Source organism: Monopterus albus, unplaced genomic scaffold (assembly GCF_001952655.1).
Source record: "Monopterus albus unplaced genomic scaffold, M_albus_1.0 scaffold43.1, whole genome shotgun sequence".
In the NCBI taxonomy this organism is placed as follows: Eukaryota; Metazoa; Chordata; class Actinopteri; order Synbranchiformes; family Synbranchidae; genus Monopterus; species Monopterus albus.
In genome coordinates, this window is record NW_018127923.1 from 1,271,493 (window position 1) to 1,286,583 (window position 15,091).

Genomic DNA, 15,091 nt, shown 5'->3' on the forward strand with positions numbered 1-15,091 from the left:
ACCATGCCGCCTTGATGCAGTCATTAATGCAAAAGGAGGCCCAACAAAGTACTGAGGACATAATACAGTACATTAACACAATTTTCAGAAGGCCAACATGTGTTTAAGATCCTTTTTTTATTGGTCACATGAAATATTCTAATTTTGTGAAATACTGGATTTGGGTTTTTTTTGTCTTTAATTCATAATCATCAAAATTGAAACAAATAAAGGCTTGAAATATTTCACTTTGTGTGTAGTGAACTAATATAACATACAAGTTTCACTTTTTGAAACAAATTATTGAAATAAATGGACTTTCCCTCGATATTCAAATTTTTTGGCAAATACCTGTATGCGTTGACCATTTTCTGTAACTTCACACTGACTTCAAGCCATAATTAGTTAGCTGTGTTACTCCCTGCCAAAGGCCCTTCAGCTACCATCCAGTTTACAGCCACTGGATGTCTTCCCACTTCTTGTTTTGCCTGAAAAAGCATGTCTAGATTCCACAGCAAACATGCCCATTTAGGCTACATTCATAATTTTCTATTTATTGTGGGTCATGGGCTGATTTCATGTGTTTTATGTGCCTATGTGTAATTTTTGTGTTAGGATTTACTGTCAGTTCACAGGCTGGAGTTCGCTGACAGCACATATATACTAAAAGCTATTTTCATTGTAAGATTTTTCCGGCTGTTTTAACCAGGAACTCAGAGAGACGAAGCGGACCACTTGGATATATAAAAAAATAACCGTGCTGGTTTATTCAAAGAATCACAGGTAAAATTAACATTACACGTCCCGGTAACTTCCACCTTCAATACTGCTCGCAGGCAGATGAAGAATGAAAGACCCCGAACCATAATGCCTATACATTTTTATCACTTCAGTTGGGCTAGCCCATACTACCCAGGAACGTCAAACCGTGGCGTCACCTGATATGCCAGCTTTGGAGCTGACCATAACAATAGTCAAAACATGAAGCAAATCAGTGTGTGTGAATGTTGATTACGTGGTGTGTATCTAAGAACATTCTGACATGACATCTAGTGACATGTCATGACATTACACATAAGAAAATATTATGATTACCATTACAGTTACACATATCATAATAATAACAATACCCCCCTGCCTCTATCTAGTTGTCCTTGGCCATGTGCACCTTGCAAAAAACTCATGAGAATGACTAAGCATTTAACAGCCTGAGCTAGACATCCTGTCCCCACTAAACATTTCTAATACAACGAATATCTAACCAATATCTATCCAACCAAAAAAATTACCCAACAATACCAATTTTTCCATGCAAACACAAAATAAGTGACAAAAATGAAATAGCCCTGTAATAATAAGCTGGACATAACAGAAAAAATATTTTTCAAAGTAAACTGGCTTTTACTTAGAGTTATATGCAATATGTCCCCACAGTTTTGACATCAGGATTCAAATTGTGAATGGTGGCTATGTAACAAATGATGTAGTCATTGTCTGTCTAATATTCCAGTTGGTAATTAATTAATCTACCACCAGTACATTACATGTGTAAATGTACACTACAACTTTCACATTGGACACAGTGCTGCTGCTCTGTGCTGGGTACAGGCATTCAGTAGACTCAGAGGAAAGAAACCCACAAACAGCTGTAAGCGTCAAACTAACTTTAAACTCCTGTTAATGTTTTGTCTGAACCACGATTAGATTCAGTGCCATTAAACATTATTGGTGAGGCTGCTTAAACTAATCAGAACTTTGATGGTTCACAGCATCAGTCTGCCTAAACTGCTCCTCCTAGTGGATAGATACAGCCATGCTACAGGCTTCTACACATGGTGCTCAAAGGTATTAACAAGGTGGCACTGCATTAACTACAACATCAGGGGTGATCACGTTCCAGAAATGTACAGTTCAGGCACTGTCACCAGCCAAGAGGCATTTTAAGATGTTACCACTGTAGCAGTTTTCCCCCTTATCCACAACAATTTGACACTTTTCTTACAAAAAATCGATTGTAATACTATGAATGTCTTTCAAGAAAGAATGAAATTGATTGAAGCGTCACGGTTATCCTTCTTCTTTTTTAAACAAATCATGCCTGACGTTTCACTCAGTCTTTCAGTGAGGCTGTTTTGAACGTTAAACATTTTTAACATGGTCAGACAGCACATCTAGAGAAGTAGTTTTGAGAAACCTTAAGTCAGCCCTTCACTTTACTAATAACAGGACTGGTCACAGAGGCACCAGTCACTCTGCTTGACTGTTAACTAGAGATACTGTACTTTTACATTGCTTTTGAGTGCAAAAACAAAAGCTTCCAAAGAAATGTGTGATGTTTAGGATTTAATTCATATTGGACAAACTATATAGATAACTCAGTTATTTTGGTCTAATACTTTTTTTGGCTTCTTGCCAGACCTTTGCCATCATCCTTTCATGCAGGGGATTTTATCAACAAAGCATGGTTTCTGAATGCAGTTAGTGTGGTGAGAAAAGAGGTGCATGCGTGTGCATGTGTGGTGGGGGAGGATCGGTCTGTTCAGTGGGGTGAATAGTTTCTTTTTTCAGTCGGCCTCCATCCTCTTCCCACCCTCCCCTTTGAATAAGCTCACTGGAGATCCACCTGAGCTTATAAGTAACATTCTTGCATCTGGGCTAGCGATAGAGTGTTGGGGTAGAAGAAAAGGGACATAATGAGCGGGAAAGAGGAGGATATACTTTATGTGAATGATATATATGCTGTATATGGAGTGGAAACGAGCACGGAGAGTAATTTGTCATACTTTAATTGTAATTAAAGATTTTACAGCACAGTACAAAGTAGCCGCGAAACCACAGATTTACATAGGTGCCAAACAAGGGAGCTCTACCACTCTCAAGGTTCTCATGCCATTCTCTTCTTCCTCACAGCAACTTGTTTTTCTGGCAGTGACCCTGAAACCAAAGGGTTTTGTAGCTTGTATCCTAGCAATGGGGGAGGATTACTGAAACACTGGAAGCCCTCTTGGACTGACCAGGCCTCTGCTGAGGGCTCTTTTATACACACACACCACACACACACACACAAAAGGATGTAGCCAATCTGACAGGAATTTTGATAGCAATGAGCTTCCCACTACTTTTAATGGACTACTGTCATGCCAAAATACATGTTTGAATGTCAGTCTGTAGATGCAGCAAGCACATGTTTGTGGTTAGCCGACAGTAATCCCTGTAGGGTCAGTTTCATCGTCTGTGCACGAACTCTCACTGGGTCCCAAAGTATAGAGTATATTCATGTTCCTTGTCTTTCCCTTGTGTTACAGGTTGTATCCGGAAAGATGTGTATTTAAACCTGAACTGCCGGGGAGTCGAGAGGTGGCATGCCTCTGTGAAACGCCACTGGAAACAAATGGTGAGAAGCTGATGTTGCAGATAGTTTATTGTGCTCAAGGACTCATCCAGATGCTAAATATAGGTTAAGATCAAAGGTCAAAGTGTTTATTTGTCATATGCACAGTTAGGAAACATGTTTCCCTGTACAATGAAATTCTTACTTTTCCATTTACATGAATGCCACACAATACAAGTGAAATATAAAGTAGATGAGCAGTAACACAAATCTAAGGCGCTTTAAAGCAGCAAGTGAAGGAGGCAAATTAAAATACAACAAGAACACAATATAATGCAGAGAGAATATATGCTACGTGGGAGCCATGAAGTGCAAATATTCAGAAGTGAGTGTGCAATTATGCATGTGCAAAATGAGTATGTAAACAGTACAGATGGAATTACATGAGGTAGATCCTGAGTCAGCTGTTTAGGAGTCTGATGGCAGTCAGAAAGAGAGTTTTTCAGTCTAGAGGTCCTGCATTTCACACTTCTGAGCCTCCAACCAGAGGGTAGGGGTATGAACAGTTCGTGCTGGAGGTGGGTGGGATCCTTGAGGATGGAGGCAGCTTTCCTACACACCCTCTGGTGGTAAATGCTCTGCAGAGAGGGCAGTAGAGTCCTGGTTATGTTTCCCGCAGTCTTTACCACTCTCTGCAGGCGCTTACAGTCCATAGCAGTAGTGCTGTCATACCAGACAGTAATGCAGCTGGTCAAGATGCCCTCAACGATGCAGCTGTAGAAGTTGCTGAGGATCCTAGGTGACATGCCAGACCTCCTCAGCCTCCTCAGGAAGTACAGCCGCCGTTGGATCCACAAACTTTAGGATGATATTGTCCTTGTGGGAGGCGACACAGTTGTGGGTGAACAGGGTGTAGAGGATGGGACTGAGGACACATCCCTGTGGGGGGGTCCAGACCCAGTGTGGACAGTTTGTGGGGGATAACTGTGTTGAAGGCGGAGCTGTAGTCAGTGAAGAGTATCCTGATGTAAGAGTCTCCATTTTCCAGGTGAGAAAGGGAATAATGGAGTGCAGCTGCAATAGCGTCTGAGGTGGCCCTGTTGGGCCAGTAGGCATACTGCAGGGGGTCCAGGGTGTCCGGTATACTGCTCTGGATGTGGACTAGCATCACTCTCTCAAAACACTTCATAATGATTGGGGTGAGTGCCACTGGCCTGTAGTCGTTCAGGCACGCGACTGGGCTCTTCTTGGGAAGCTGGAGGTCTCAAAGCGGGTGTAGAAGGTGTTGAGGTCATCCAGCAGTTTCAATTATGAACAATCTAAACTGCTCAAAAAATTAAGGGAACACTATACACATTGTCTTGATGAAGAAATTATTCAAGTTGAAAACCTTTACTAATGTACTTTGTATAATTTAATCAGAACAAAACGACATAATAGCGGTCACCAAACTCAACCCATGGAGGCTGGATTCAAAATCACACTGAAAATCAAAGTGCAACATGGAAATCACAGGCTCATTCAAGTTGAGAGAATTTCATCACGACAAATCATAATGTCACTCTGAAGTTTGTGTGGCCCCCATGTGCCTGTGTGCACTCCTAACAACATCTGGGCATGCACCTGATGAGTTGGGAGATGGTGTCCTGGGGGATCTCCTCCTCAGACCTGGATCAGGGCATCAGTGAGCTCTTGGACAGTTAAGCTAATAACAAAAATGATTGTGTTGTTCTTGTCCATATTAAATACATCACTAAAATTTCACTGTGGGCTGGAAAACATATCTGAACCCCTCGGGTAATGACAACAACAGAAGGTAACTGCAGTCAGGAGTTGGCAAACCTGGAGTCCAGTCAGTGAAGCTAGATTGGAGGTGTGAGATAGAGCTACTAGGACTTACAGTTTAAACAACACTTGTTTTGGGTTTGCTATTCACCAGAAGCATCTGCTGATGTGAAATATGCCTCACAAAAAGAGATTTCAGAAAAATAACATCAAGAATTGTTGACTCGCATGAAACTGGAAAGGACTGAAATGGAATGTTAGCAGTTCATCATTCTACCGGTCGACAAACTAGAAATCAGGACAATTTACTACTATGGGTGAGCGGTTGACTAAGATGACTGTGAAGGCACAATGCAGACTGCTCACCCAGGTAAAAAAGACTAGCATCTAAAGGCTTAAAGAAATCATTGAAGCTGGTTCACATCTCTGTTCATGAGTCTACCATAAAAAGATGGTGTACATGGCAAATTACCACAGAGGAAGCTGCAGCTCTACAAGAACACTCATCACTGCATCTTACCACAGAGCACAGTGATAGTCCACACTTAGAAAATGTTTTGTTGACTGAAAATGAATTCCCAGGTTTGTCAAGGTATCATACAGGATAAGGTCAAGGTCGCTGTCCACCAGCCGATGCTCAGCAGAAGTTGGCAGGACAGTGATCCAAAACACTTAACTAAATCTGTCACAGTTTTTATACTGACAAAAACCTTGTTAATGTGGGATCCACCATTTGGATATAGTAACTAACAGTTTGGGTTTTATCTGACATGACAAAATTGCTTTGCCTTATCTTGCCTATTTTTCTAATTTTACAGATGGGATTGAAGATTAACATACATATAAAGAAACAAACAACCTGTTCTATCTTCTTTTCCATCAGTTTTGCTGCCATGCCTCGAGGGATGGTGCGTCGTCTTTCAGTCCGGACACTGCTGTTTCTCCTGCTGATAGCCATTGGCTGGCCCTTCACCTCATTACCCAGTTTTATTGTACAAGGGTCAGACTCCTCACCCTCCAGTCTCTTTCCCACCTTCATCCGGAATGACACTCTGTTTGAGCACTTGGCCCTTCATCCTGACCCCAGCGTGGGTCGGGTGTACATCGGGGCCCGAGATCACCTGTTCCAGTTGGATCAATTCCTCCAACCTGAACTCCAGGCTGACACTGGACCCATCAGAGACAGTCGAGATTGCTTACCTCCTGTTACTGAGAGCAACTGCCCTCAGGCTAGGATCACCAGTAACCACAACAAACTCTTGCTGATTGATCCTTACTCCATGGAACTTATTACATGTGGGAGTGCCAACCAAGGAATCTGTCAGAAACGTAGTCTGGACAGAGTGGATATGGTACTTTTCTCCACCGAGAGACCAGTGGATACTCAATACGTAGCAGCTAACCATCCCAATGTTAGTACTGTTGGGCTTGTGGTTAGGTCCCATCCTAACAGACAGCCAGTACTGTTTGTGGGGCGGGGCTACACCAGCAGTCATCCACCTATTTCCACAAGAAACCTGGCCCAGGAGCCTGTCTTTTCTTATGAGGAGACCGCCAAATTGGCTGTGGCTGGTCGTCTCTCAGAATATGACCATCATTTTGTTGCCTCATTCGCCCACCGTCAACATGTATACTTCTTCTTCTACAGGCGGGACCTAAAGTCGCAGTCACGCGAGTATCGCACTTATGTCTCACGTGTATGTTTGGATGACCAGGCCTATTACTCCTATGTGGAAGTACCCTTGACATGCCGTTCCAGGGCAGGAAAAATATACAACCTCCTGCAAGCTGTCCAGCTCGGGCTCTCCAAGGATGGTGTGGGGAGTCAAAGCTTGGAGATTCTTCTTGGTGTCTTCTCCACACTTTTGGCTTCATCAACTCGACCAAGTGAAGACTCGGCCCTCTGCATGTTTAACCTTGAAGATGTGGACCGCAGGATTAACTCCACCAGAGACCTGTGCTACACACAGATGGGTAAAGAAGCAGGAGTGGAGGCGGCTTACATTGAGTACGAAGTCAAGTCCAACTGTGCCCACCTGCCAGAGGTAAGTTCAGTGGACCGAATTTGTTCTTTTGTGTTAACTTGCTGTTATTACTGCTCTCACTGTTTCCAAAAATCAAATGCAAACAAATGAGCAACAACATATAATCTTGTGTGAAATTGCTCTTTATCCTGTAGATTAAGGCTTTATTTCTTGAAGGCATAATACAATTTTATGATGTTAATGTGGTCAATCTTTGTTTCACTTCAGGTGGCCTACCTGCACTGCTGAAATGAAATAGAGAAAACACTGCAGAAAATCCTGCTTTATCGATTTAAAGCAGCTCATTAGTTTCTAGGCCAGTGCCTGGTAAGAACTGGTGGAGGAAGCAGAGTCAGAAATTACCTTCCCACACAGTGCAGTTTTCTCTATAGAGGGCACAGGGTAGCACACTGACACCCCTTAGATGTTATGTCAAATCATCAGTCAAGGAACCCCTGAGTCAAATCTCATTTTATCAGTCACTTTTTTTTTGTGTAGCAGTGTTATGTAACATAAGTAGTGTAGCAGAGAACTGCATGACAGGTTGTCAACATTGAGATACACGTGTCTCGTTTTAATTGACTTCCAAACTACAGTAATTGTAATGGAAATAGGGTGATGCAGTGCCACCTGTTTACTTACTTGTTACTTTTAAACTTTATAAAAAAAAAAATTAAAAAAAAGTATAACCTCCTCGATGTCGTCCAGTGTCATTGACTGTCTGGACCATTACTCTGTGGTATGCTAGGATTGTAGAACTGACTATATGATTGCACACATTTTTCTTTGACTGTGATGAAATCTGATGTTTTATCATTAATGGTGATGATAAAGGCACTGGAACTTTATTCACAGAGGTCAAATATGAGTTTGGCATGTAAGCTGTTAGGCTATAGGAGGTTAGTGTGTGGCAGCTACTCTACGGGGTGCTGGACTGTAACTGGCTGGAGGAGTGAATGCTAGGTTTGTCATAATCATACTTAAGGTATACTGAAAAAAAAAACATATTGAGTATTTGTAAACATTAAAAAAATACCTGTGGGTAAAAAAGTACAAGGAAAAAACATCCACAGTTTGTTAAACATCATCCATTAATGTCTGTGGCAGCTGCTTTAGACTTTAGACTCAAGAGATTGCGCTAACCAGCGGAAGTTGGGATACCACCTATCAGAGGACCAATGGCCATTGTGTGACGTCACGTGAAAAGGGCCCATTACCTGTCTGTGGGAACATGCTTTTGACACAATTTGCAGTGCAAGCTATCCTGCTTCTAGTTTTACTTTAAACAGGCCAGAAAATCTCCATGCTACCAAATTTCTCAGACCCCATTTTTCAACAGTGTCCTCATGTTTTGAGCCTTGGGCTGTGTCCGCTGGGGTGGCTTCTTTGGTAATGCTGTCACTCGTGTTTTCATTAACATTTTCTGTCATCATTTTCTCTTTTATCTCTCTCTCACTCGTGTACACGGCTGCAGTAGCCCAAACATTAACATGTGTGCTGCTGCCGGCTGTTGCTACTATGCTCTGCGCATCATCCTAACTCTACAGGACCCCTTTATGAGCAGGCCAAATAAGGAGTGCAACACACCAGCCAACTCTATGCAATCCACCAAAATAATGAGCAGTCAGCAGGCAGCGCTCTCAGGTTCATTGCCTCTTCTTCCTGTTAAGATTACCAGTGATGAAGCAGTGACCGTGCTTTCAAACATTCCTGAGGAAAAAATAAATTGCCCGGAACAAAAGACAACAACCCTACTGCCAGAATAAAGACTCCCTGCTGCCAAATTGTGATGCCAACATAAATTTTACATAAGCGTTAAAGTGCAGCATGTTAAAGTTGCTGGATTCTGGTGATAATATGTTCCCAAACCCCAGCCTCATACAGCAAATCCTGCTGGATTTTTACCAGCTACAATATGAACACTGCTGTTATATTCCGTGGTGGCTGGCTGCCTTCTGAGAAATTAATGACAAAGAGCTTTTTTTTGCAAGCCGTACAACTGCACGTGTGGTTGTGTTATTTTCCTGAGCTGATCTTCATTGTATGTGATGTGTTGCAAACACCATGCACTGATTTTTCTCGCCTGTATCCCCACCATTAGAACACCCTGGAGGCCTACCCATGCGGCTCAGACCACACCCCCAGCCCGATGGCCAGCCGGGTCGCCGTGGAAGCAGAGACCATTTTGGACAGCCCATCTGTCCGTCTCACCACTGTGGCCCTCAGCGTAAGGCCAGGACATACCATTGTCTTTCTGGGAGACTCGAGAGGGGACCTGCATAAGGTAATGTGGAATCAAACATTTGAAGATGTGTGTTCCTGCTCATGAAGCTCAGACACAGAAGCACACTGAAACAGGACACTTTGCTAACTGTTAAGTTATGCAGAGACTGTGCTGTTATTGCTGGACACTTGAAGTCTGGCATACTCAACACGTTGTGTCATTATTTTGAGTTCAGACCCTGTTTACCCATGTGTTGGACATTTCTTATATAACTAACACATGACCCTACACACATGACAGTCAACTAGCAGTCTGTTCTCTTCAACCAGTAGACATAGGTGCTGTCAGTGTGTAGAGGCAGGCAGGCTGATCTCTGGTTCAGTTTATATCTTTTAAAGTTCTAAACAATTGCTCCAAATGCTGATGAAGCATTAAAAACTACAGGATTTAGTTGCATATATGTTAATCACTTATCCTGGTCCAAGAACAGAGAGGAGCTGTGTGTTGCCCTCTTGGTTATGAAGCCTTGGCTGTTACTGAGTTCTGTTTTTGAATGCTCATCGTAAACTAAATTTTAACAATCCATCCATCTTCGTCTGCTTTATCCAAGACCGGGTTTCGTGTTTTTGGGACTTGGAATTTTAACAATAAAATGTTCTTATACTTGTATAGCACTTTTGTATGTATTGCGGCACACTCAAAGTACTTTCACACTATTTGGCTATTCATCCATTCACACTCCCAATCACTCACATTCACACACTGGTGACATCACCTGGAGCAACTGGGGGTTCAGTGTCTTGCTCAAGTACACTTTGACATGTGGACTTGGCAAGCCGGGAATCTAACCACTAATCTTCCGGTTAGGAGACGACCTGCTCTACCTCCTGAGCCACAATAAGGAGAGAATGTGAACAAATATTTCAAAAAATAGTAATTTTTTTTAACATGTTCCACTCATATACAGGGTGGGCCACAGAAAAGTAGTAGGAGGCAGGCTACTTTTCCATGGCCCACTCTGTAGTTAAATTAACATGTAGGAGTGGAATATTTTTAGAAATGAAAACATTTTAAGGAGCAATAGACATAGTTTTATGGAAATAAACCTAGTATAAACCAATAAATTCTATAGTTTTAAGGTTTTCAGATTCAAGTTTATTGATACGGTTTTTATTCAGCTCTTTACTCATTTTGGAGGCTGTTGGCAGTGTTGTATTGCTTTACACTGTTAGATAGGGATGCACCGGTACAATACCAGTATATAGGGTCAGATATATCTTCTAGTACTTGTACTGGTAAAAGTTGTTTGATACTGTGAACTAGTACCACTTAACAGCAACATTTATAGTAACCTTACGCTGGTTGAGCCAGTCATTTGGGATTTGAGAAAGCATTTCAGAAGCTGAAGGATGTTTTAAATAAGTGACGTTTTAGATAAGTGACGATGACAAACATAAAGTGACTGAATTCTGCTCTGTGGCTGAGGGAGGGCCGCTCAGCACACACACATGCAGACAAGATGATGAGATTGCATGCAAGTGAGATGACAGTGCTCTATGTGCAACAAAATCCAATAGTAATATAGAAAGCCATGCTGAGACCACAGCTCTTCTGCAGCATTACATGTTGCTGTGTGTGTCCAGCAGCAGGACGAAGCCACAGTCACCACTTTAAAGGCCATTAACTCTTGTTAAATTAAACATTTAAATTGCCCACTGTGATATTATGCACTCACAAAACTTTCATCCTAACACACAGGGTCACACTCCTACAAAAGCCTAAAGACCACTGTATTACAGTAAGCTACAGAAATTCAGTCAATTACATGTTAATTCAATAGGAATGGTGGCTGTTTGTTACTACAAAACAATTTAAGGTAGCCTAATCTGCACAGGGGCTGTTATAGTTTAATTGTAATCAAAGTAAATGTCATGAAAATATAATCTGTTTCTAAAGTAGTTTTTAATAGTAGTGTTAGTACCCCAGTTCTTTAATTGGACAGCTCTGAATAAGGAAGGAGTCCGCCTTTCTTCATCTAGTGCTGATTTATTTTAACCACAAGCAAAATTACAAACACGACCCAGGTTGCTCCCTTTTTCAGACACACACACAGGCCACTGGGAAGTGGAGTCCCTTGCCACACAGAACCTAATACATTTATAAGGTTTAGGCTAACCCCTTAACCAGATGAAGTCAATCCGAAGACTCCATCTCTTATCTAGTGCTCCACATGCTTTGAGCAGCTGCATTTTTACCTAGTCATAACAAAATGAAGAATTTCAATGTGTGTGTATGTTGTCACATGGTGTGTAGCTAAGGCATTCATTCATTCAGACATAATATTCTAATACAAGGTTAATGCAGGAAAAGAATTGGTTCCTATGGTTCACTTTTCAGAATCAACATTCTGTCTGCTAACCTTGAAACAAAACAGACTAGAGAAGACTTTAAATCTTACTAGAATTAGAATCAGCTTTATTGGCCGATTACTAAAGTGCATTACTAACGCATCTGATTCAACACATTGTTTAACAATTATCTAACTGATTTACTAATATCTAACAGTAGAAACATTGCTTTAAGTACTTGTATCAGTACTCGGTATTGGTGAGTACTCAAATGTATTTGTACTCAGTCTGAAAAAAAATTGTATTTGTGCCTCTCTAGTGTTAGTGTTGTGTTTGTAATGGCAGCAAGAGTGTATTTTGAATAATCTCCCTACTTTTTATTTTAGCGCCTGGATGGAGGATATGAGGTAGTAATTACAGTATAATGTTTAATAGAAGCTCAGTGTACTATAAAGGGGGTATCCCAACTGTGACAGCCTGTAAATGTTTGGCTCCATGTCTAGATTGTTTGAAGCTCCTCTGAAACGATGCGTCGCTTAGTTTGATGTTTGATTTCTAAGATGCTGTCGTTGTTTGGCAGTGTCCTTGTGGGTTCAGGGATGAAGTGGAGTCAGCATGAAGCTTAGTCACATACAAGGAGAAGAAGAATGTCCTGCTGTGGATGAATCAGCATGAGAAAAACGGGGGAATACAACATTTGTGACTTTATGGAACATGTCAGCTGAGTGTGTGGGTATTTTAGGAAGGATGAAAGCCATTTTGGACACATGGAGTTGGGCTTGTTCATCCCAAAAATAGTGCATTTATTTTGATTATTAATAATGTTGTGGACTAAAAGCCTGTCAAATGTCACTGGAGCTGGGAGGTTGTAGGAACCCCAAGTGATATCAGGACTTCACACACTGTAAAATGGCATCCACACAGCTGGCTCTTTGTGCCATTTCTTTCTCAGTGGTGGTTTGTGGTTGGGGCCCCCTGCACAAGCACAAACAGCACAATGACAGCCATTATTACCATATTTTTACACAGTTACACCCCATAGAGCCAGCTAAACCCAGAGCATCACTGTGTCCAGCTCCTGATGCTTCATGCTTTAGTTGTGCTCTGTCATCGCCGACTGGCAGGCATGTGCCATTCCTAACAGAGAGACTCATTCAGGATTCTGTAGCATTATCGGTCATAACAACAGACAGTGTCGCTGTCATTAATGGAGACATTCAGTCTTTGTCCTCCTGTCTGCAAACTCCCAACAGTGAGCATGTAAATTAAAACTTGTGGTAGCATTTTTAGCTGTGACTGATTAGTATGTTGTGTAGAAAGCACAAAGTGAACAGAGAGTCGAATCAGACATTGTCATGTCATTCAGTGAACTGTTATCATTTGTTACTGGGACATTTTTAAGGCTCGGTAGTGCCCTACTCCACCTACAGAAGGCTCAGCACGTGCTAATTATTGATACATAAAGGCAACCTTTAGCTCTAGGAATAATGACCCAAGCAAAAGAGGAAAGGAGGTGACATAGTAGATAGAGCCACTGAGTCCACATTAGGAGGAGGTTGGGGTGGATGGACACAGCAGACCGTTGTTTGAGTCCAATATGGAATGTTGTTTCTATCTGTGTTGATAATTGTACCGATGATAAGGGCCCTGTAACAGATGTAGCTGTTTTAACCCAAGCAGACTTTTCCTAAAGCTAACCTAGTTTTTGTGCGTAACATTCCCTGTATATTATTGTGTAATTAAGACAATAAAGCTCTGTGGCATGACAACAATCTCCTGAGCCTATTAACAGATGGAGTAGGGTCCTACTGAGACACAACTATGACAAGTGACAAGTGATAACAGGCCACTGAATATGATAATGTGAATTGAGGTGCAGTAGATAAAAAAAAAAAACGTGGCAAAGTTGTTCTTTCTCTTTTTGACAATATAGAATAGATTGTCTGTTGACTTATCATTTGTTTTTTGCTTAAGTTGAAGCATTTTTACTTTACAAATGACAGTGAACTGTGTCAATGCTCCACAGTTTGTTTCTGAGTTAATTTAAAACAGTTGTTCAGTCATTTCAGACACTCAGCTGATTGCAGCAGTTCTCCTCCACAAATGAGTGTTCATCTGTGATTTATTGTTCTTTAATGCATGTCTTCACTGTCAAGATAGTGCCCAGCATTTCTTTGAGAGGCAAGTGAACTTCTGTATCTTCATCTGTGTTAGCCACCTGTCTTAGCATTCCAAAGTTTTGGCTTCACTTTTTGGCAGTTTGAATGCTGATAAAAACAACTGAATTAGGTGTACATGCCCTAAAGCGTGTGTGCAACCAAATGTACTGTATGTAATTCCGAAGGCTTTCACTGGAGGCTTTCCACTCGTTTTGGAATCCTGGCTGCAAAGGTTTGTTCACATCAAGGGCACGATTGTTTCATACTGTGCCCTGATGCGATTGCTCCTGCCTTCCCCCTCCGCATTAGTATCATCGTTCCGTTGTTGTCCTTTTCTCCTTGTTCTGCAGTTTGCTAAATAGATCCAAACATAATGTACATCCTTTGGTTTGCCTGCTGGAAGTGTATGTGTTTCTGGAAAGCATCAATAAGAATCTGCTGCCTGGTGGTGCTGCCTTGTCTGCTGGCTAGCATGAACTCCTGGTACTCTTTCATGTGAAACTTCTACAGCTGCCGGATTAAATAATAATAATAACCTTTATTTAACCCTTATTTATATACCACTTTACAACTCCTAGGGGCACAAAGTGCTGTACAACAGAGCTGGAGTAGCCAGCGAACACAATAGAAAAAAAAACAGTAACAAGTAACAGAATAAAACGCTAAAACATCCTTATAGCAGAATATACATAGCATTACAAAAAGAGGTTTCTTTGTGCAAATAAAAGCAATTTAAACATCGAACGCCTGTTTGAAAAGGTGAGTCTTTAAAACTGATTTAAAAGTCACACCACTTATGGAAATACAGAATCTTTTTTTGGTTGTACGTATAGCATGAATTTTTAAGTTTAACTGACCCCTTAAATTATATCCCCCCTCCATTTCATTAAATAACTTTTGAATTCCACCAGGTAATAAATTTTTCCTGGCTTTATACATAAACACAGCAGTCTTATATCCCACTATATCCAAAAATTTTAACAATTTAGACTGTATGAAAGCTGCATTGGTGTGATCTCTATATTCCATCTTATGCACAATTCTTACCGCTCTTTTTTTGTAATATATACAGTGGTTGAAGTGAGCTTTTGTATGTATTTCCCCAGTTTTCAACGCCATACTCTAAGTATGGTAAGATCAATGAAGAATACAGAATCTGTAGTGCTCTCCCATCCAAAATATATCTAACCCTTGCCAAAATCGATATATTTTTTGCTATTTTATGCTGAATATGTCTGATA

At 41.2% G+C, this 15,091-nt stretch overlaps 1 protein-coding gene across 3 annotated transcripts in view; it reads left to right on the top strand.

Annotated features, from left to right (window-relative positions):
* plxnb1b (plexin b1b) overlaps positions 1 to 15,091 on the top strand; it is a 142,204-nt gene that overhangs the window by 86,199 nt on the left and 40,914 nt on the right. For all 3 annotated transcript variants that reach the window (XM_020599872.1, XM_020599873.1, XM_020599874.1), the window contains 3 exons: positions 3,285 to 3,373; positions 5,979 to 7,140; positions 9,221 to 9,403. In XM_020599872.1, coding sequence (XP_020455528.1) covers positions 5,989 to 7,140; positions 9,221 to 9,403 — 1,335 coding nt within the window. In that variant the 5' untranslated portion in view covers positions 3,285 to 3,373; positions 5,979 to 5,988. The remainder of the gene's footprint in view (positions 1 to 3,284; positions 3,374 to 5,978; positions 7,141 to 9,220; positions 9,404 to 15,091) is intronic.